Source organism: Rhineura floridana, chromosome 18, assembly GCF_030035675.1.
Source record: "Rhineura floridana isolate rRhiFlo1 chromosome 18, rRhiFlo1.hap2, whole genome shotgun sequence".
Lineage (NCBI taxonomy): Eukaryota > Metazoa > Chordata > Lepidosauria > Squamata > Rhineuridae > Rhineura > Rhineura floridana.
In genome coordinates, this window is record NC_084497.1 from 5534490 (window position 1) to 5555646 (window position 21157).

The 21157-nt window shown below is 47.7% G+C and overlaps 1 protein-coding gene across 1 annotated transcript in view; it reads right to left on the reverse strand.

The window, feature by feature from the left end:
* COMP (cartilage oligomeric matrix protein) overlaps positions 1–7616 on the reverse strand; it is an 84550-nt gene extending 76934 nt beyond the window's left edge. Inside the window, exons 1-2 of the mRNA XM_061601877.1 lie at positions 7506–7616; positions 4643–4728 (exon numbers count right to left, since the gene is read on the reverse strand). Coding sequence (XP_061457861.1) covers positions 4643–4728; positions 7506–7581 — 162 coding nt within the window. The 5' untranslated portion in view covers positions 7582–7616. The remainder of the gene's footprint in view (positions 1–4642; positions 4729–7505) is intronic.
* Positions 7617–21157: the final 13541 nt, after the last annotated feature.

Below are 21157 nucleotides of genomic sequence, written 5' to 3' on the forward strand. Positions count from 1 at the left end.
GGGCATGCACGACCTTATTTTGGAGAGATGCCCCCTTGGAAACGTATGTTTAAAAAGGGCCGAGATTGAAGATGAATGGCTATGCAGTTAGAAGGGAACAGCGGAACCGTTTGTTTATTTAAATAGCCTCTCTTTTTTTTCTTTTTCAAAAAGGGGGACGTTATTAGAAAGGACAGAGTGGAAGGATTTAAAGAAAATAGAAGGAGCTTCTTTGCTAGATCAAACTAAAAAGTCTACCTAGTCCAAGTGTCCTGTTTCCAACATGGGCCAGCCATGATGGCCTCCCAGACTGTTTAGGAAGAAGCTATCCCCTGTAGTTGGAGGTAGACTGCCTCCAAAGGTGGAGGCTCCATTGTTAGTGGCCAAGTGCCGAGGGTACCATTAGGAGTGGGTCCATGGGGCATGAGTACCTCAAGTGTTTCTGGGTGGGCAATGAATTTGGGGGGTGATCTGGGTTATTGGGTAGGATATTAATGGAGGGAATACATTAATTAAAGATGACTTTATATAGAAATATATGTGTGGTGTGTGTGTGTGTGTGAAGAGGGGTGATCTGGGGTGGGCTGCAAATTAACTGAAGAATTTACCTGGGCTGATTTGGATAGCAAATTAGCTTTGCTTGCCTTCCGTGACATTGAAAGTCCAATTTTAAATCCATACGTATAAATTCAGCGTTTGAGAATATCGTGCGAATGACCTGCGTCTCACTGGTCCGTGATCTAGCACAATGTGACCCAGCTGACCGTCCACCCTTGTTGTGTCGCCCCAGAAGCCACTATTCGGAGGGAGACTGCCTCTGGGCATGGACGTTCTACTTTGCCGCTGCTGCGGTGACTGGCAGCAGACGGCAGACTCGGCCTGCGTGGGATTTTTGTCTGGTTCTTCTTAGGGTGTTTAGGGGAAAAAAGAGCCCTCTTGGATGAGACCGAAAGGTCCATCTTGCCTAGTGTCCTGTCTCCGTCAGCAGCCAGCCCAGCTGCCCAGAACTAGGGAACGGCCGCACTGGTGGCGGGGATGGTCTGACTTCGTTCCAGGCAGACACGGTTGGAGAGGAACACACCCTGGAGGCCCCCAGGCTTCTCCGCGCAGTTTGTCCTGGCACACAGAGAGGGCCAGTCTGCTTTTCCAGTTTGCTGGCAGCGAGAAGGCAGCAAGCCGGGGGTGGGATGAAAAAGAGGACTGGAATGTGGAGTTACGCAAGAGGCGGCCGGACAAAGCAGGCTTGAGCGGGCGTCCAGGAATGAATGCCGCCTTCCCCTGAGGGGGCCTGAATGACCCCAGACGCTGCTTCATCCCAAAAGGCATGAATGGCGTAAGGGTGGCCATGCTGGGTCAGGCCAAGGCTCTAACCGAGCCCAGGATCCTGTTTCCAGCCCAGATGCCACAGGGAACAGGTTCCGAGGAGGGCAACGAGGATGCTCAGGGGACTGGAAACAAAACCCTACAAGGAGAGACTGAAAGAACTGGGCATGTTTAGCCTGGAGAAGAGAAGACTGAGGGGAGATAGGAGAGCACTCTTCAAGTACATGAAAGGTTGCCACACAGAGGAGGACCGGGATCCCTTCTCGATCGTCCCAGAGTGCAGGACGCGGAATAATGGGCTCAAGTTGCAGGAAGCCAGATTTCGACTGGACATCAGGAAAAACTTCCTGTTAGAGCCGTACGACAATGGACCCAATGACCTAGAGAGGTAGTGGGCTCTCCATCACTGGAGGCATTCAAGAGGCAACTGGACAGCCATCTGTCGAGAATGCTTTGATTTGGATTCCTGCACTGAGCAGGGGGTTGGACTCGATGGCCTTATAGGCCCCTTCCAACTCTTCAGTTGTATGGTTCTATGACTCCTCTGTTATGTGACCTCAGCCTCTTGTTCAGGGGTACACTGCCTCTGAAAATGGAGGCTCCACTACGCTAACGTCGAACGCGGGTGGCGAGTGCTGACAGCATTTGAAGCCGCCACAGGACCACTGAGGAAGAAGAGAGAGAAGCAGCGGCCTTCTTGAAGGGACCCCAAGGTTTCCAAAAGTCCAATAAATAAAGGGACAGCACCCCATCTCAATAAAGCCCAGGGAGAACTGAGTACGCACAGAATGTCGCGTCTCCGTTGAAAAAGAAAAGGGGGCTGAGGGATGGAATGGAGTAATGTGAGAGAGGGCAAGGCTGGCGGGCTGGTAGGGCCAGCCCAAGGGATTTTGACGTAAAGGCCAGCATGGCGCCCGGCAGTGTTCTACAGGCAATTCTGTATGGTGAGAACAACCCCCCTTTCACAGCGGCTCTCTTTGAAGGCAGCACAGAGCACCATGACATCCCTCAGCGCATCAGGCAGGCTGTGGGCAAGGCGGAGACGCTGGATTGCCCCTCCAGCACCTTCTCTGATGAGGAGAGCTCTGCTGGAGAGCCCAAAAGCATCCCCACCGTCAGCAACCCGAACAGTGTCTACCAGGTGAGAGAGCAGCCCACGATGGATGAGGTAAGAACCAGAAGAAGTTCATCAAATCTTTGTCTCTGAGCCGCTCAAGATGGGATGGGTCAAGTGGATTTCAAATGGATCTTCTCAATACTTCTATGTATTGAAATATATCCTGCCTTTTCCAAGCAAGGTACAACAGGGATACAGGTTAAATAAGTTAAATGTAGCCATATACTCAGAACAACTTAAAATTAGGTTCTGTGGGCTCTGCAGTTATTGGTGGTGATTTTAATGTCTTCATGTCTTCATGTCTTTATGTCTATTGTTCATTGTAATTTTATACTTCTGATTGTACGTCGCCCATAGTGGTTGGATATCCTCCCAGATGGGCGACTAATAAATCCAATAAATAAATAAATAAATAAATAAAATTCTTGCAATGGGATCGTGTTCTTCATCAGAACTGAAGGCGGCAGGCACAAAGCTCTTTTCTTTTTGGCTTCAGGGCCACATTCCCTTCCGGGGGTCGCATGCGAGGGGCGGGCGGAGCCAGAGCAACGAATATAATTTTTATCTTTTGCACCGTGGGCTGGTTTCTACACTCTCTCTCTCTCTCTCTCTCTCTCTCACACACACACACTTTCCTCAATCAAGGCAACGCAACAACACTCAAGGAAGGTGCAAAATAAGGATGGTGAGCCATGTGACCTGCAGAGGACTCCGAGGGCCAGTTAGAGAGGCTTGGAGGGCCATATTCGGCCCCTAGGCCTCAGGATGTGCACCCTTCCTCTAACATATAAGTATGGCCCATTTTACCCAGAGGAGACCCATTGGCATTAATGGACCTAAGCCATGTCTATTGATTTCAACAGGAGGACTCTGAACTGTAGCAACATTGGATTCAGCCCAGGAAGAACAGCCAAGAGGGGCTGCCACTGTTACCCTATCTCCCCCCCCCCCCGGCCTATAAGTCGGGCCAGCCCTGCCGACTGGAATCCTGAACAGGAGAACTCTCGCGAGGCGACGCTGCAACATTTTGTTGCAGGCCTAGCTCGCAATGGCTGACAACCCCGGATGTGCCTCCGTACAGACGCGCCCCTGTGGCTGAGCCCGGCCTCTTCCTGCCTCCCTCGGTGGCCAGCTCGGTGGCTCCGGAAAGCCCACAGCCACCAAGAGGTGAAGGCCATGGGTGCGGCGGCTGATATCCAGAGGTATACTGCTTCAGAACATGGAGGCTTTGCTCTTCGATTCCCTGCCCGGTAGCCACTGGTGGCCTCTCCTCCTCGGGATTTGTCTGGAAAGGACAGTGCACAAGCAGAGTCTTGTGGGACGGACCGGAGCGAAATTCCATCCAGACCAGACCAGCATCCCTGTTTCCGACAGTGGCCAGCAGGGCGCCTCTGGAAAACCCACAAAGAGGGAGAGCCAGGCAAAAGCTTTCCCCTGTGGTCCATGGTCCCACAACCTTGCAGTCAGAGGCAGAGAAATTAAGCGCTCTAAATCAGGGGCGGGGGAGCACGGGTGGCCCTCAGCCTAATTTCACGTGGGCGGGGCGGAGCCAAAATGAATGGCGTGACAGAAGGAGGCCGTGTGTGCGCGCGCAGAGGAGGAAGCCCTCTGCCCGCATCAGGTCAGACTTGTGGCAAGGATGATTTGTCCCTCTCCTGTTGGACAAGGAGGCAGAGGGAAAGAGCTTGCGAGGGAGAAAGGAATAGCTCTGCACACTGGTCACGTGTGGCCCCTGACAGATTATCCCCAAGGGGATGTGGCCCCTGACAAATTAAAAAGGTTACCTGCTGAATTTAGGGAGATTCTGGCAGGCCGAATTTGGCCCAGCCGCTTGCTGTTTGGATCCTTATGGATTTCCCCCCAAACTCGCCATCTCTTGATCGCTTCGTTTCCATTCGTATGATACCCTAATCAGGGCTGTGACACCCTAGACAGGCTACCTACATCCAGAATGTGGTATCTGGGATGGGATGCTGACAAACAGCCTCCCACTGCCTCAGTTTCTTTGCAAGCCAGTTTCTAGCCCTTATGACCATGCTAAAAAGCCAGTATTCAGATAGCGTGTGCAGAATTAGTGCATAGTTAACTCAGGGGGCAGAGGATTTTGGAGGAAATTGCTTTCTTCTAAAAGGAAAGGTTCAGTGTCCTTCCCACCCCTCTTTTTAACTTGAAAGAAGAGTTAATGACCTCAGAAGGAAAGGACTGACATCCCATCTCCCTTACCTGCTGGTTCAGCAGTTCTGTGATTTCTCTCAGAACTTGGTTTGTTCCCTTCATCTCCGACAGCATCTCTGGCGAAAGGTCTCTGCCTGCAATGGGGAAGAAGCATCCAATATCTCACTGCTACTTCCAAACGGAAGAGAATCGTGAGGATGGCTCAGAGGAGCCTTCCCACCACTTTTATGACCTATTAACACATCAGTTAGAAATATGCATCTATGAAGTTAAGCACAGAAGTCTTTTTAAATCTTGCTCCATGACATTAAGGCAACAGAACCAACCTACTTTTTTGGGGGGGTGGGGGTGGAGGAATATATAAATGCGGCCCTGCCAATTAAAATTTGCCCTTAGCAGTTAAAACTGACCCCAAAATCAACTTGAGCTTTAGTTGATTAATCCACTCACAATCTTTATTTAGTTTGATGGTGACCCCACTTTAAACCACCAGAGGAACTCTGCATTTTGCTTCCCACATTGGCCAGCCAGATGTCCTGGAGCAGCCCACAAGCACTCATCCCCCTCTATTGCTCTCCAGCAATGGGTAGACTGCATCCAGATGTGGAGGTTCCATTTTAGCCATCTTGGCCAACAGCCACTGATAGACCTCTTCCTCTCAGTGACTTTGTCTAATTTCCCACCACCACCTTAAAAGCCATCCAAGCTAGCTGCCGTCCTAACATCTTGTGGCAATGAGTTCCACGGGTTTAATTATGTGCCGAGTGAAAGACTACTACATTTTGTCTCTCCTGGATCCTACCGCCAGTTGATTGGATGAACCTGAGCTAGAGGGCGACAGTATTATGCAAAAAAAACCCATAAACCCTCTATCCACAACTTCACACCTGGCTGAGGAAAAGCCTTTGCCTGTAGAGCTGCTGCCAGTCAGTGCAAGCAATACATAGCCCTGCAGGCCCACCAAATGAGGCAGGTTTGCCTGATACATTCTTAACTGTGAACAAAATCTAACGTGCTAGTGAGAGGGGGGGGCAACTCCCCCTATGCTGTGTTCTCCTCCTCTGGAGTGTATTCAAATAGATCACATCCTTCTTTGGAGAAGGGCTGTGCCGCTCAGTGTGTACAGCAACTGCTTGGCATGCAAGCGGCCCCAAGCTCAGACCCCAAAGGCCTCTCCAGTTAGGGCTAGGAAAGAACCCCCTCCAAGTGTGAAATCATGGAGAGCCACTGTCACTCTGCGAAGACAGTACTGAAGTATAATTTGGCCTAAGACTGGAGGTTCCCAACCCCTGAACTAAAGGGACCAATGGTGTGACTCTGTATAAGGCACCTTCCTATGTTCCTATTTAAATCATACCTTTATTCAGAACCAAGAGGGCTGGAATCTTGTTTTATTTTTAGGGAAACAACCATATCTCCACGTAAGGCTGGGAAACACCCCGCTTGAAACTCCAGAGAATCCCTTCAGCAATTACGATTGTTAGCCGTCAATAGGCATAACCTCCTCTGTGAAGTTACCTGATCCTGTTCTAAAAGTCATCCAGATAAGCAGCTGCCATTGAACCTTGTGGCAGTGAGTTCCATAAGTTAAACTACGCCTTGCGTTGAAGTACCTTGGTCTGAACTCGCTGCTGATCAGATTCTTTGGCTCATCTGGTTCAACTATCACGAGGCATGCCAAATAATTTCTCTCTCTCCCCTTCCACCCCGGCCTTTCTGTACTTTTATAAAAGCTCCATAATTTGGTTCGGTTCCCACGATGTTTGATGTGGGCAGCGGGGAGACGTTACCAGGCTGCACAGTGGCATATAATTAATTGGACAGCCCAACACAAAGTGATTGAAACCATTCCATAAAGTCCCACCTCTAGACGTGTAGTCATTATGCCCTTGGTTGTGTCCATTGGAAATTTAATTAAAAATCATAAATAAATGCAGAAGGCTTGCACTGAGTCAGACTGTTGGTCCATCTCGCTCAATACTGTCTGCACTGACTGGCAGTAGCTGTACAGGGTTTCAGGCAGGGAATTTCTCTCAGCCCAACCTGGGAGGTCAAACATGGGACCTTCTGCATGCAAGATAAGTGCTCTATCACTGTCCTGTAAGTGGACATCACCTTGAGAATTTTTAGTGTGATCTGCGACTTTTTTTTTGGCTTACAAACATAAAAGACGTGACGAAGAGTTCTGTGGCACATTAAAGCACCTTCCCCTTCCTGATGTTGTTAGACTCTAAATCGCATCGGCCCCAGCCAGCGTGTCCAATGGTCAGGGACGATGGCAGTTGCAGATTAACAAATTTATTGTGATGTAAGCTTTTGGGGGACCACTGATCCCCTTCATTCAATGCACAAAGTGTTATCCCCAGTTGAGAGAGAGAGGAGGAACAGGCAAAAAATTCAGTTCAGGCTGAATTGTAGTGCAAACCCACTGAATTTGCACGTCCCGGAATGACCTGTGAACCAAAATCCTTAGCGAGAAGGTATATGTTACAGGTGAAATGCACGCTGAACAGCTGATGAACTTTTGGTTGGAGATTTTTTAAAAATTGCAAAATTACGTGGAAATGTGCTGAACAAGACCAGGAAAATGTTGAGAAACTTAAAACTGACAGACTCGCCAACAGATATGCATATATTCTCTCTCACTCACCACCTCCCAAGATAAAGCGTATGCAGAATAATTTATCTATATCTATAACTAGATCTATCTATTAATCTACCCACCTATATCAACATAAATAACGCTATCAGAATTTAACACTTGGGAAGTAGTGTCAGTAATGGAATAAAGCAGAAGAGAGCAGACCACAGACCCTCAGCTGGGACGATTATTTTTAAAATCAGCCTGGACTTTACAAACCCTCCTAACTTTTTAAAGACGGGACAAGACTGCAAAGGGGATCTGACTTACCTCTTCCGTCGGGCATCTGACTGGATGCATAGTGGCAGACGCTGGCCAACAAAATCAGACCTGGAACAGCAGCCATCCTCAAGGCGTGATGAAGCTGGAGCCCGGTATGTATCTATATTAAGAACTGGCTTGAGAATTCATGGATCTCCACTCCCCCTGTCAAGTGCCTGCCTGGGATTTGCCGTTTATGAAGCTGCTGCCTCTTCCTCTGAAGTTTTTATTCATTCGGATGCTCCGAGGAGACGTCATCTCTGGCTTGTGGTCCTGTGGGAGACTGAGCGGGCAAGATAAATTGAATTAGAGGAAGAAACAAGATCAGGGACTCCAGAATTAAAACAGATTAAACAGAGAATTTCCTTCATAGCTCTCTTCAAAACCCAATGCCCCCCTACCCACCCCTGCAAAACCTCTCTTGGCTAAAGTTGTCGCTTACACTCAACACTCTCCTTTCCCATCATCTCCTCTCCTACCCCCTGGTGAAATTTTGATTGTAAACTCTTTGGGGCAGGGCACTATGCTCTTGTAAAAGGTCTAAAAAAGTCATATGGTGGTTTTCATGCCGCAGTTATCGGAGGTTCTTTACAGGGAGAAGCTCATCAAAGGCAGGTTGGGCTCCCAGCTCCTGCCTTACACCAAATCATTGGTCCGTCTACCTTAATATTGTCTACACTGACTGGCAGCAGCTCTGCATCATTTCTGACAGAGGAGAGTCCCAGCCCTACCCATCTGGAATCTTTTGCATGCAACTTATTCATGTATTTATTTTTAAATTTATATTTATTTATTTTATTTAGTTTAATTTATATACCGCCCTAAGCCCGAAGGCTCTCTGGGCGGTGTACAAAAATATCCAGGGCAGGGAGGTAAACTATGTGCTCTACCACTGAACTATGATCTTTTCTCCCAAAAATAAAAGAAGGCTCTAGCCCTCATGGTTCTGAACAATGGGCTGATTTAAATTGGAAGCTGCCTTATCCTGAAACCATCCACTTCAGTATTGTTGATACTGACTTGCAGCAGCTCTCTAGGGTTTCAGACAGGGGTCTCCCCGCAGCCATACCTGGAGATGCCAGTGGGGATTTGAACCTGGGACCTGTTACGTGCAAAGCGGGTGATCTGCCACTGAACCATGACCCTTCACCTAAAAATAAAAGCAAGATTCCGGCCCTCAAGATTCTAAATAACGGGCTAATTTAAACAGCTTAACATGAGTATTGCTTAGTCCAAAGACCTTTGCAGAACAGAACTAAATGCTTTGATTTGGATTCCTGCATTGAGCAGGGGGCTGGACTTGATGGCCTTATGGGCCCCTTCCAACTCTACTATTCTATGAAATACAAAACATTAAGACATTCAATTTAAATAGGAACATGGGACGCTGCCTTATATTGTACCAGACCAGTGGTCTATCTAGCTCAGCCTTGCCTGCACAGACTGGCAGCAGAGGCTCTGCAGGGTTTTTTAATGTAGTTTTGTTTTAATGTATTTTAAGGTCTGTTTTTATGATATTCTAAAGTGCTTTTAGGGCTTCTGTTTGCCGCCCTGGGCTCCTGCTGGGAGGAAGGGCGGGATATAAATCAAATAATAATAAATAATAATAATAACCGGAGATTTCCTACAAGCAATGCCGACACTCTGCCGCGGAGGGACAGCCCTTCCCCAACGCAAACACGACACTTTGGCGAACGCCTCCCCAGCCAGCCAGCCAGCCCGCTCTTTTCCCCCGACAGGCTCATCATGCCAAAACAAGTCATATATGTATTTTATTTTTTTAAAATAAAAGGCGGGGGGGTTGTTGTTGTCGATGTTCGGAACGGGAATCCGGGCAACGTGGAACGATGAGCCAGAGGAGAAAAGCATCTCTTGTTTCGACCGTCCCGAAAAGGGATTCACACCGAGAGGCTGCGCTTTCGAGTACGGAACAGCAGCCAGCCCCAAAGCCCAGCATTTATTTTTTAAATAAAAGCAACTAGAAATGTCCAACCCAACGCCAATAAAAATGAGTCCATGTGGAAAGAGGGTTGCTGTTCATGTGAAGTGTCAATCGATTGGGTTTTTTTTGGAGAGGGGGGAATCTCCCCCCTGATCTTGAAGGCCAGACGCCTTGTAAAAGGGAGCAGGGGTGATCTCGTGGCTGCGCACTGTTCAGGTGGCTGTGCCCTTGGTGTTGCCAACTTCTTTCTACCAGAACTGCTCCTGCGCTTTTAACAGCAGCTGGCCACATGGCAAGGTAGCAGATAACGTTTTCCCCCCTTCTGTGTGTGCCTGTGTGTGTGAGAGAGAAGTTTCACTTGTTGTATTCCTGCGTGTCACGCTGATGATAAAAAACACAGGAGCGGGGACGGTGAAAAAAGCTGGCAACCCTTTCTCCAAAGAGTAGGCTGGATCAAGATGTTCTTAAGCTCCCTTGGCAAAAGAATTGTCTCAGTGGTCAATACAGGAAGCTGCCTTAATAGTGAGTCAGACCACTGGCATGTCTTGCTCACTATTGTCTACACTGACTGGCAGTGACTCTCCAGGATTTCCGACAGGGAGGGAGCCTCTCCCAGCCCTACCCGAAGGAGCCAAGGATTCTGCACGCAAGGCAGATGCTTTGCCACTGAGCAACAGCCTTCCCCCCCCCCACCAGCAGGTGCCACAGACGTCGGAGGCAAGACTGAAAAACAGGGCCTCCTCAGTGGTGGCACACTTCCTTCTGGAATTGCCTGGGACAGCATCCAAGACTGGCTTCCTTATGACTTTTTAAACGTTTTAATAGGAAGCCACAGAGCTGAACTTCCAAGGTCTGAACAGGGTGGTTCACGACAGATGCTGTTGCTGATTTATGGGGTCGCCATAAGTCGAAATCGACAACAAAACGTTTCACAGAGCTTCCAAGACGGCTGGTAGACTGGCTTGGCATCCAAAACCAGGATTTGCACAAAGTTGTATCAGCCTCTCCTTCCCTCCCTCCCCAACCCCAGCACCTTTTTCATCTGAGTGGAACTGAAAGTGAGGGCTAGTAAGGGCAATTAAACAACAACAAGAAGGAAGTTTTCTCGTGGAGCACCAAAAATGTCCCCAAAAGGGGGCTTTCGGAGGGCACTCCTTGAGAAATGCCTTTTTCCTGCTCAAATTGCCTTTTGCGTATCATCGCTTCCAAACAGCCCTCACATTGGCGTCATCAGGCTGCCAGATCTGATTGGCTGCGACGTACTGTGAAGTCATCCCATTCGTAACATGATCCCTGATTCGAGTAGGACCCCCTATGTAGAGGGAGCAGAAGTTGCTGACAACGATGACGGTGAATAGGGTCAAATTATTATTATTATTATTATTATTATTATTTATACCATGCCTTTCGGCCAAAGGCCCTCAAGGCGGCTTACAAAGAAAAATAAACACAAATATTAAAATACATAAATGAAAGCAATACAATTTACAAAAACTAAACTAATTAACAAATAACATTATTATGAAAAAAAAATGTCCAGGAAAGAAACTCAGAATGTTCAACATAGTGTTGCTTCAGTCCTCCAAAATGGAAATATTAATATGCTGCGGTGTCCCACTGTTTTTACGTTTGGACACTGCCAGTCATCCAGGGTCTTGAGTCTTAGACCCTTTACTTTTTTGGTAACAGGGTCGCAATGTCTCCAGCATCCTATGAGACAATCAGCATGAAAAGGGAGTGTGTTACCCACTGAGAAGAGTCTTCTAACATGCTTCCCTGTCCTTTCCTGTGGATTGGAGCCGATCAGCAGGAGAAGGCTCTTCTCAGCAGCTAACACTCTCCCCCTTTCATGCTTCTTGGCTCCTAGGAATATCTGTTGTTGTGTGGAGAAGGCATTCACAAGTATCTAATTCTCAACCCGGCAGCAAAAAAAGGGGGCTGTGACTAACATGGTGGTACCCTGCACTTGTGAATTTGCATTACTGGACCCTGCTGTCGATGATCTTTGATCTTCCTTGGGAGCTGTCTCGAATGTTATACATGTGCGTGTGCGTTGAAAAAGAAGAAACAAAGGGATTTTCATATCGTGTGCCCTGTTGACGCCGTTTCCTCCCTTACTCGACCCGAAGCGCCTGGTTTCGGGGCAGCAAAGAGACGGAGCCGTCGAGAAGCCCCACGGAATGGAGCGGGCACTGTGCAAGAGAGCAGAAGGGAGGGCAAATGCACGGAGTGTGATGCTCCGCAGTGGCAGCCGTAGGGTGGGACCCTGGGGCAGGAGGGCAGGACCCCGCCTGGTGCAATGAGTGGGAGGCAAAACAAAAGACGTTGCCTAAAAGAAGGCAGAAGACCGGCCCACCGGGCTCAACGCCGCCTACGCCGCGGATCTTCAACCTTGGGGGCCCAGATGTTGTCGGACTCCAACTCCCAGCTGCCCAAAGACGATGGGGGTTGCAGTCCAACAACACCCAGGGGAACCAAGGTTGAGGCACCGTGGTCTGCACTGACTAGCAGCAGCAATCCAGGGTATCAGGCAGGAGATGCTGAGGGCAGAACCTGCGAGCCTTCTGCTTGCAAAGGACTGTGTGCCCTAACCACTGAGCTATGTCCTTAAACACAAGATTCCAGTCCTCTCCATTCTGAAGAAAGGGTCGGCTGCATTAGGAACATGCACAGCTGGTATAGCACAGTGGGGAGGAGAGCCTGGCTGGGAGTCCAGAGTCTGTGAGTTCAAATCCCCGCTCGTGTCTCCTGGGCGTCAAGGGTCACCCCCACAGGGAGTGGCTCAGGGGTGACGTGCCCTGCCACCTGTGCAGCCGTGGGCAAGCTGCAGAGTCCCAAGGAGCCCAGTTGCCCCCCAGCTGGCAGTTGCAGTCAAGGAAGGGGCCAGCTTGTGCAGCTGTGGCAAGCTGAGCAGGCCCTCGCCAGCTGGGGAGGACTAGCCACAGAGGGAGGCGATGGTAAACACCGCTTACCGTGAACACCCTATTCAAGGGGTCGCCATAAGTCGGGATCGACTTGAAGGCAGCCCATTTCCATTTTTTTCCCATACTGAATCAGATGGTGGGCTCAGTGTTGTCTGCACTGACTGGCAGCGCCTCTCCATCGCGTCAGGCAGGTGTCCTTCCCAGCCCTACTTGGAGATGCTGAAGAGAGAACCCAGGGCCCTTTCCGCATGCAAAACGGGTCCCCTACCACAGAGCGACGGCCCTTTCTGTGAAAACAAAGCAAGGTCCCAGTCCTCTTGATTCCGAGGAAACGGCTGAGTTACACAGGAAGCAGCCTCAGGCTGAGTCAGACCCTCAGCCCTGCTTGCTCAGTACTAGCCAACACTGACTGGCAGCGGCTCTCTCCAGGGTTGCAGGCAGGGGCCTTATCCAGCCATGTCCGGAGATGCTCCCAGCGTGCAAAGCAGGCGCCCCAACGCTGATGTAGCAGAGAAGGCTTCCCGTATTTTGAAGCCAGTGCAGAAATGCACATCGCTATCTAAAAGGACTCTCTCTCCCCTGCCCAATTCCCAGTAAAACCATTCAGGTCGACGTCTAAAATGACCGAATGGCATCACCTACCCCCCCCCTCTTAAGCTGCAGACGCGTCGCTGTGCCAATTGCGTTTCGCCAGGAGAGCGGATGGCCGAGAATTCCAAGGCTTTTTCGGAAACAGGAGGCGATGGTTCACCAGCCTCCCGGGCAGGGTCTGGAAGTTATTTTTGTGTGTGTGTGACAGATGCACGCAAGACCCGGTAGCCAGAGGACGGCCTCTGCAGGAGGCTTTTTGCCAAGCACACGGCGTCCCAGCAGGGTGAGATCACTCCTTATCCCTTTATTTTCTTTGGGGGGAAAAAAAAAAGAACCATGCGCCGATCCTCAGATGGGTCAAGGAACTTGTCGTCCAAAGCTGCTGTTTCCTGATACAAAGGCCTTTACATACAGAAGTGGAGGATAAACATCTCTGTGAGCCAGCTGGTTCTCTCTTTCTCTTAACGTAGGCCTGGAAAAGGAGGCAAGAGCTGGAACGCTAAAGAACCACTCTACTGGGTCAGGCCAAAAGTGGGCCTATTCTAGTCCCAACACATCTTGTCCCCCTCCACAGTGGCCAACCAGACAGCCTCTGGGAAGCCCACAAGTAGAGCAGGGAAGGAGTAGCCCACTCCCATGGCTGCACCTTCGGCCTATCTCAGAGATAGACTGCCTTTGAACATGGAGGTTCCACTGAGACCATGGCTAAGGACCGTAAGAAGAGAACATGGCGGATCAGACCAAACTTCCGCCCAGTCTGCGCTCAGTTCCCACCATCATCAGGCAGAGCTGGGAGGAAAATCTTCCGTCTGAAACCCCGAGAGCGTCCGCTGCCAGTCAACGCATAGAATAAAACTAAGCCATATAGGCCAGCGGCCTCACTCAGTATAAGTCTGCTGCTCAGGATGGCCAGTGGCCAGAAGGAAAGCACAGAGGTAATTCAGAAGGCAGAAAGGCAACAGCCTTCCCTCTTGCCTAAATCTGTGACCAAGACTGGCTTCGCTAGACAGAGCACCTAGCAAGATCACAAAGATGAGTCCGTCTAGCCTGCCATTCTCTTTCTGGCTGCAACGCCCGTCACCGCTGGCATCAAGAGTTGACGTGGTTGTGCATCTGTGAAAGGCCCGCATCCCAGGAAGGGAGATAAGTTGCAGAGTAGAAGGCTGCATGGATTGGCCCCTCCCATGGCAGTAAAGGCCTTGGCAGATGCCCAGTTATGCCAACCTTTGGCGCCAGCTCTCTTGTTACTTTCGCCTCATCTCTGCGGCCTGGATCAGTGCCTCGTTAAACATTCCAGAACGTATTTTTTCGGGCTGGAGTTCCGGCTGACCGTGTACCGTTGACCTTTTTCCCCCAGATGTGCATTTAACAGCAGGTGTAACCACGGGTGGGCCCATTTCACGTGGTGCCACTAAGCTCTTGGCGTGCCTTCTTGTTCTACGGTTTTCAGTGATGGGATAGTGGGGGGCACGTCTCTACCCTAACCTTTTCAAAGTCTTTTGCTCAACCTAAACGCCAACCTGCATTAAAAAAATACAAGACGGGGGACGCAGGGCAAGGAAGGAAGAGCTGAGTCAAGGGCGGAGAGCGAGCCAGGAACCAAAAGCTGTGTTATTGTCATAAGGCTGATTTCTGGTAAAATGATGGGATCCAAAAGGGACACTTGGTGCCAAAGTGTGTGTTTTTAATGACCTCCACAAATTTGACCCGTGGTGGTGCTCAGTGAAGGAAATCTCAAGCATCAACCACAGCAGGGGGGGGTTGTGTTGTGTGCCATCTCTCGTTGCTCATGACACCATCTCTTTTTGAGCAGTGCTGGTAAATTTCATGATTTCATCTCCACATGATCCTTGTTCCTTCCACCTCCTAATCCCACAGAGGGCTCAGCTTCCCTCAGTTCCTCTTCCAAGCAGTAGCTCAACTACCCCCTAGGAGTTCAGCCCAGGTTTTGAAGGGGGAAAAAAAAAGCGATTGTCTTTTAATCGAAAACGACATGAGCAACGGAAAAAATGTCTGAAGTTTCCTGCCAGGCTCTGTTAACGTCTCCTCTGGGTGAGCGATTACGCCATGAGTTGCCTTGGGTGGCGGCAGAGGAGGCAAGTCTGGCCAGGGCCGGCATGGCCGTCTGCAAACCTCATTACAACGAAGCATTTGGAGAGTGGAAAAAAGAAGTAAAAGCATGGACAGACATACAGGCATCAGCATTCTTCATGGCCAAAGCAAGGAGTCCATCTTAAGAGATCAGCAAGGAAGCGTCCCAATCAGCTGCGGTGAAAAAGTTGCTGATGTTGTTGTTGTCGCTGCTGGCTCTTGTCCAGACTGCTGGCTTAATTGGGATCCCAAAATCTACAAAGCAGGGTGTCCTTGGAAGTTCTGAGACTGGCAACACCAGGAACGTTGCCATAGCTTGCGTGACAGTGGACAACCGACACTGGTTGCAAAAGGTCCCATTAGGGATAGGATCCACTGGCCAGTGCCAGTTCGAAAGCATTCCATCGACCTTAACAGGCCAGTATCGATTCGAGCTTGTCCTTTGTCCACTAGCCACCGCTTTTACTTTTTTCCCCCCTCCCCAAAAATACTGATATTGACATCAATATTGTTAAAGGAAATATTGATAAATAAAAGGAAATATCAATAACATCATTGCTTTTAATATCAATATTTGAGAAGTGGGTTGTTGCTGTTTTTTAAAAAAATCAGTTTGCAAAAATAGCCACAGAAAACTACATAAAAACCTGATCCTCAATGATAAATAAACAAATTAATGGAAAAGTCAGTACCAAATCAGGATTGGGGGGAATTCTAGCACAGTCAGACCATGGTATTCCTGATCTCTATGTATGGATGTGAAAGTTGGACAGTGAAAAAAGCAGATAAGAGAAAAATCAACTCATTTGGAATGTAGTGTTGGAGGAGAGCTTTGCAGATACTATGGACTGCGAAAAAGACCAATACTTGGGTGTTAGAACAAATTAAACAGACATGTTACTAGAAGCTAAAATGATGAAACTGAGGTTATCATACTTTGGACATGTAATGAGAAGACTTGATTCACCAGAAAAGACAATAATGCTGGGAAAAACAGAAGGGAGTAGAAAAAGAGGAAGGCCAAACAAGAGATGGATTGATTCCATAAAGGAAGCCACAGACCTGAACTTACAAGATCTGAACAGGGTGGTTCATGACAGATGCTACTAGAGGCTGATTCATAGGGTTGTCCTAAGTCGAAACCTACTTGAAGGCACATAACAACAACCACAAACCAGGAACTTGCCGAATGCACGAGCCAAGATGCAGCTCACCTTTGAAATTTGCTCTGTTGCGAATGTTGCGATGTAGTTCCCCAACTGAAGCATGCATTTTCGTTTTAGGATGAATGCTCACAACGGTGCATCGGAACTCTCACGAGGACTTTAAAGAAGACCATGCAAGCGTACGCAGAACCAAACTTAAGATTGGGAAAATCAGAAATGGTGAGGAACCACACGTGACAAGACCACCCTTAGTGCCATGTGCCATCCCTGGCATTTTCAGGTGAAAATAATCTGAAGCAGCAGGTGATGGTTCTCTCTGCATGGCATCTAGGGATGGAAAGATCTGTCAATTTCGGTTCTAACTTTTCTGATGTTAAATTCAGCCCTCTACATTTCTAGAGCAATCTGAGATTTATTTTTTTTAAAAAATCCTCATGAAAACTCTCCACCATTTTAGTGCAAATTTCTCCATTTTTGCAAGCCATTATCTCGTCACATCATGCCTTTTTGCATATTTTCACTCATATATTCATTTTTATGCACACTTTCCCCTAATATATGTGTTTTTGTAAATATTGTTTAGTTGGCGAACTGCATCCCAAAATTCTAATAAATGCGAATTTCGAAGGATGGCTGCGTGTCGGGTCTCATATTGTTTCGGAAGGTGTGAATTTATACATTCTGCTTGAAATGCGAACTGAATCAAAATTCTCACCAATCCCTAACGGGACCTTGGAAAACCGCAGGAAATCAGAGTAAGCAGCGAAGGGTCTCTGTGCAAGGCAGCTTTGAGTGTCTACCAGGAGCATTAAATGCTCCGAGCTGGAGATGGGAAAAATTTGATCTGCATTTCGAAACGAACTGCGCTAACAGTCCCAGGTGTATAAGTGGACTGAGAAGCACCGTGTCGATTTGATCATGCAAGCAAAAATGTTTATTTTAGGGGAAAGGCATTGAAAAACACAAAAAAAATGTATTTTAAGGGAAGAATGTGTACAAAGGTGCATGTAAATGTGACTTCATGCGTTTGAAAGCAGTCGGCAAAAAATAGGATGGAATGGACTCACAACTAAGAGACTATTGTGGAACGGAAGTGGGCTGATTTGTCCATGTCTAGATGTGGCCATCGGTGATGCATGATGGGAATTGGAGTCAGGAAAAACTTCCTAACTGTTAAAGCCATATGACAATGGAACCAATGACCTAGAGAAGTAGTGGGCTCTCTGACACTGGAGGCCTTCAAGAGGCATCTGGACAGCCATCTGTTGGCAATGCTTTGATTTGGATTCCTGCATTGAGCAGGGGGTTGGACTGGATGGCCTTACAGGCTCCTTCCAACTCTACTATTCTATGATATAAACTTAAATAAAGTCCTTGAGCTAGCGGAAGTGTTTCGTCAGATACTGCCTCCAATCTGACAAAACCCAGAATCTAACAAAACCTAGACGTCTCATGAAACCCAATCAGCTAACACAACATATCTGCTTCAGTCAAAACTCCACTCCGTTTGCTCTTAATGCTCAACACACCTCAAAAAAGCCTGGCAGGCGAGGAAGGTTTACACCTAGAACTGATATAAAGAAATAAATATGCACCACCAACCCTCAAAAAAAGAGGAGTCCCAGCGGATTATAATGCCAAGGAGGTGTGTCTCAGTGGATAGATCCAGTGAGGCTTGATCATTTTTTCTAAAAGTGCTGCCTGTTCGTTCATTCATGGGTCCTTTCAGCCACATGGCGGGCTCTAAAGGGTTTTGAAATTCAGCCGCAGGCCCTGAGCAACACTCCACTTCAGTCGGCATAAGCTGGACGTTGTTAATTCAGCACAGATGGAGGGACTGTACAGATCCTCTGTCAAGGTCTCTCTCGCTCTCTGGCTTTATTGACAAACTCTCCTGTTGCCCTCACACAAGGCATCCCTTTGTATCGCCGTCTGGGCTGTCTGTGGTTGACAGAGGTGGTCCAGCTTACCTTTCCATTCCTCCCTGCCTACCAGGCCAGCCATCGCCTTTCCCTTCTGCAACAGGGTGCAGCTTCCACGCAAGCCCTTTTCTCCGGATTTGACGTCATTCATTTGCTCAGGTATTACGGAGGAGAATCCAGATGACTTTGTTCCTGAGCTGTTGCATTCCGGGGTTTGCTGTGACAGCCTCCTATCTATCTCCTCCTGCTCCCCAAGGCCAGGGCTTGTGGGGATTTTTTTTTTAGTGAGTGGCCTGCCAAGCATAGAGTGTCAAAGCAGCACTGAGGCACTGGAGGTGTCCGTAAGGCAGTCTGAGGTGGAGTTCTTGATGCCCCTCTGTTTCCTGTTTGTATATCCACATTTAATTTTAAGGAAAGGGTCATAGCTCAGCGGCCGGATGCATGCTTTGCACTGGAGAGGGTCCCCACTTCATTCCCTGGCATCTCCAAGAAGCAGCTGCTTCCAGTCAGTGCAGACAACAGAATCATAGAATAGCAGAGTTGGAAGGGTCCTACAAGGCCATCTAGTCCAGCCCCCTGCTCAACGCAGGAATCTAAATCAAAGCATCCCCGACAGGTGGCTGTCCAGCTGCCTCTGGAATGTCTCAGGGTTGGAGAGCCCACCACCTCCCTAGGTCATTGGTTCCATTGTCGTACCACTCTCACAGTTAGGAAGTTTTTCCTGATGTTCAGCCAAAATCTGGCTTCCTGCAACTTGAGCCCGTTATTCCATGTCCTGAATTCTGGGACGATCGAGAAGAGATCCCAGCCCTCCTCTGTGTGGCAACCTTTCATGTACTTGAAGAGTGCTATCATATCTCCCCTCAGTCTTCTCTTCTCATGGCTCAACATGCCCAGTTCTTTCAGTCTCTGCTCATAAGGCTTTGTTTCCAGTCCCAATATTGAGCTCAATGGCCTCATTCAGCACAAGGCAGCTTTTTCTTTAAATTGGCCTGTGAGGAGGACTAGAATCTTGTTTTATTTTTAAGAAATAATCCTGTGGTAGAAGACCACATGCATTGCCTACAAAAGGTCCCAGGTTCAATTCCCGGCACCTCTAGGTAGGGTTGAGAAAGACTACAGCTGTAGTCCAAAACATCTAGAGTGCCCTGGGTTGGGAAACGCTGGTGTAAGATCCTGGCCAGCTTCTGCAAGATCCTGGCACTTCCTAAGGACGGAACATTCCGGTAAACTACAACATGTGTGCATCAGATTCACAACCTCCCCCTCCCCTGTCTTCATTGACTCCTTGTACTGGGTTGAAACTCCTTTGTCTGGGAAAATCCCTTTGCTGGTGCCCAACGTTGACTGGAATCGTAATGTGTGTTTGGGGACAGAGGGAGGGAGGGATGAATGTGCGATGGCAGCCCATCAAACAGCAAGCTTCTCTCATCTGTTACGCATGAAGTAGCTGCGTTAAAGTCTGTTGCAGAGAGACAGAGTCTTGCAGCACTAGCAGCGGCGAGGCAAAGTCAGATGTGCAGGGTCCCTTCGTGATAATCATAGTCATAGCCATATCCCCTCCCATTTTTGCTGCTGGCCTGAGAATGAGATCCTTGTTAATGCCTTCTCCGACAACAACAGATGCCCCCCAGAAGACAATAAGCACGAAGGGGAGAGCGTTAGCTATTGAGAAGAGTCTTCTCAGTGGCCGACTCACCTCCTTTCACTCTGATTGGCTCCAATCAGCAGGAAAGGACAAGGAAGCATGTTAGAAGACTCTTCTTAGTGGCTAACACACTCCCCTTTCATGCTAACTGACTTGCAGGATGCTGGAGACATAGGGACTTTGCTGGGACCCTGCTCCCAAAAAAGTAAGGGGGTGTAAGACACCCCCCCCCAACACCATGGATGACTACACTCCAGTGTGGCACCTTAAAATTTGTTGTTTTTTTACAATAATTTTTATTCAAATTTTCATAAAACATACAAAACAAAATCATAAAACATTCAAAGACAAAAAACAAAACAAAACAAAAATGATTAAACAAAAAAATAAAATGTTGACTTCCCATTTGTCGCAGATCAAATCAGTTGTAGGTCTATAATATATAACAATCCTGTCTCTTAAATTATATTATAAAATCACTTTCCTCCAGTAGTTATCTTAATTAATCATCAAATCTCATAAACATTACTTTATTCTTTCCACAAAAAGTCAAAGAGAGGTTTCAATTCTTTAAGAAATATATCTATCAATTTTTCTCCAAATAAACATGTCGATTAATCCATCTCGTTAATAATAATAATAATCTTATTGTCATAACCATAGTCCAAATAAACATATCGATTAATCCATCTCATCAAAATCTGTTAGGTCCAATAATTTCAATAGCCATTATTCCATTATCCATATTAATTCCATCTTCCATCTTCAATAGTCCTGTTAAGTCCAGTAATTTCAGTGTCCAATCTTCCATTATCAGTATTCCATAATAATCTTGCTGTCATAGCCATAGTCATATAATAAGAGTCTGATGGGAATTTCCTCTATCCCAAATATTTTCTTGCCATCAATTCTGAATAAGTTGCTGAAATATTGTTGTAAAGTCATATCTCTGTTCTTCTTTTTTACAAAATGCACTGGCTCATCTCTTGAGAGTTTTTCCATTGTCACATGGCTGCAGTTAATTCCATAGATTTTCTCTATATCAAGCTCCATCACGTCATTCCAGTCCAGAAGATTATCCAAGCCATTGATAACTTTATCTCTAATATCTTCATTAATTTCTTCAGAGATAACGTTAAATTCCAAACAGTAGATTTTATTTCTAATATCCATAAACTCCAGATCTTTTTCCAATTCCACATTTGTTCCAATCTCCAGGGCTTGTATCTTCCCTTTATTTTTTCTTTTCTCATCTCTGATCTCATTCTCCTCTCTCACAGGATCCCCTATTTCTTTAAGCTCCTGCGTCATTTTGCTCAGTTCAATTTTCAGCTCCTTACTGCCCTGTCGCAGCGTTTGTTTCGTTATCTCAATCTC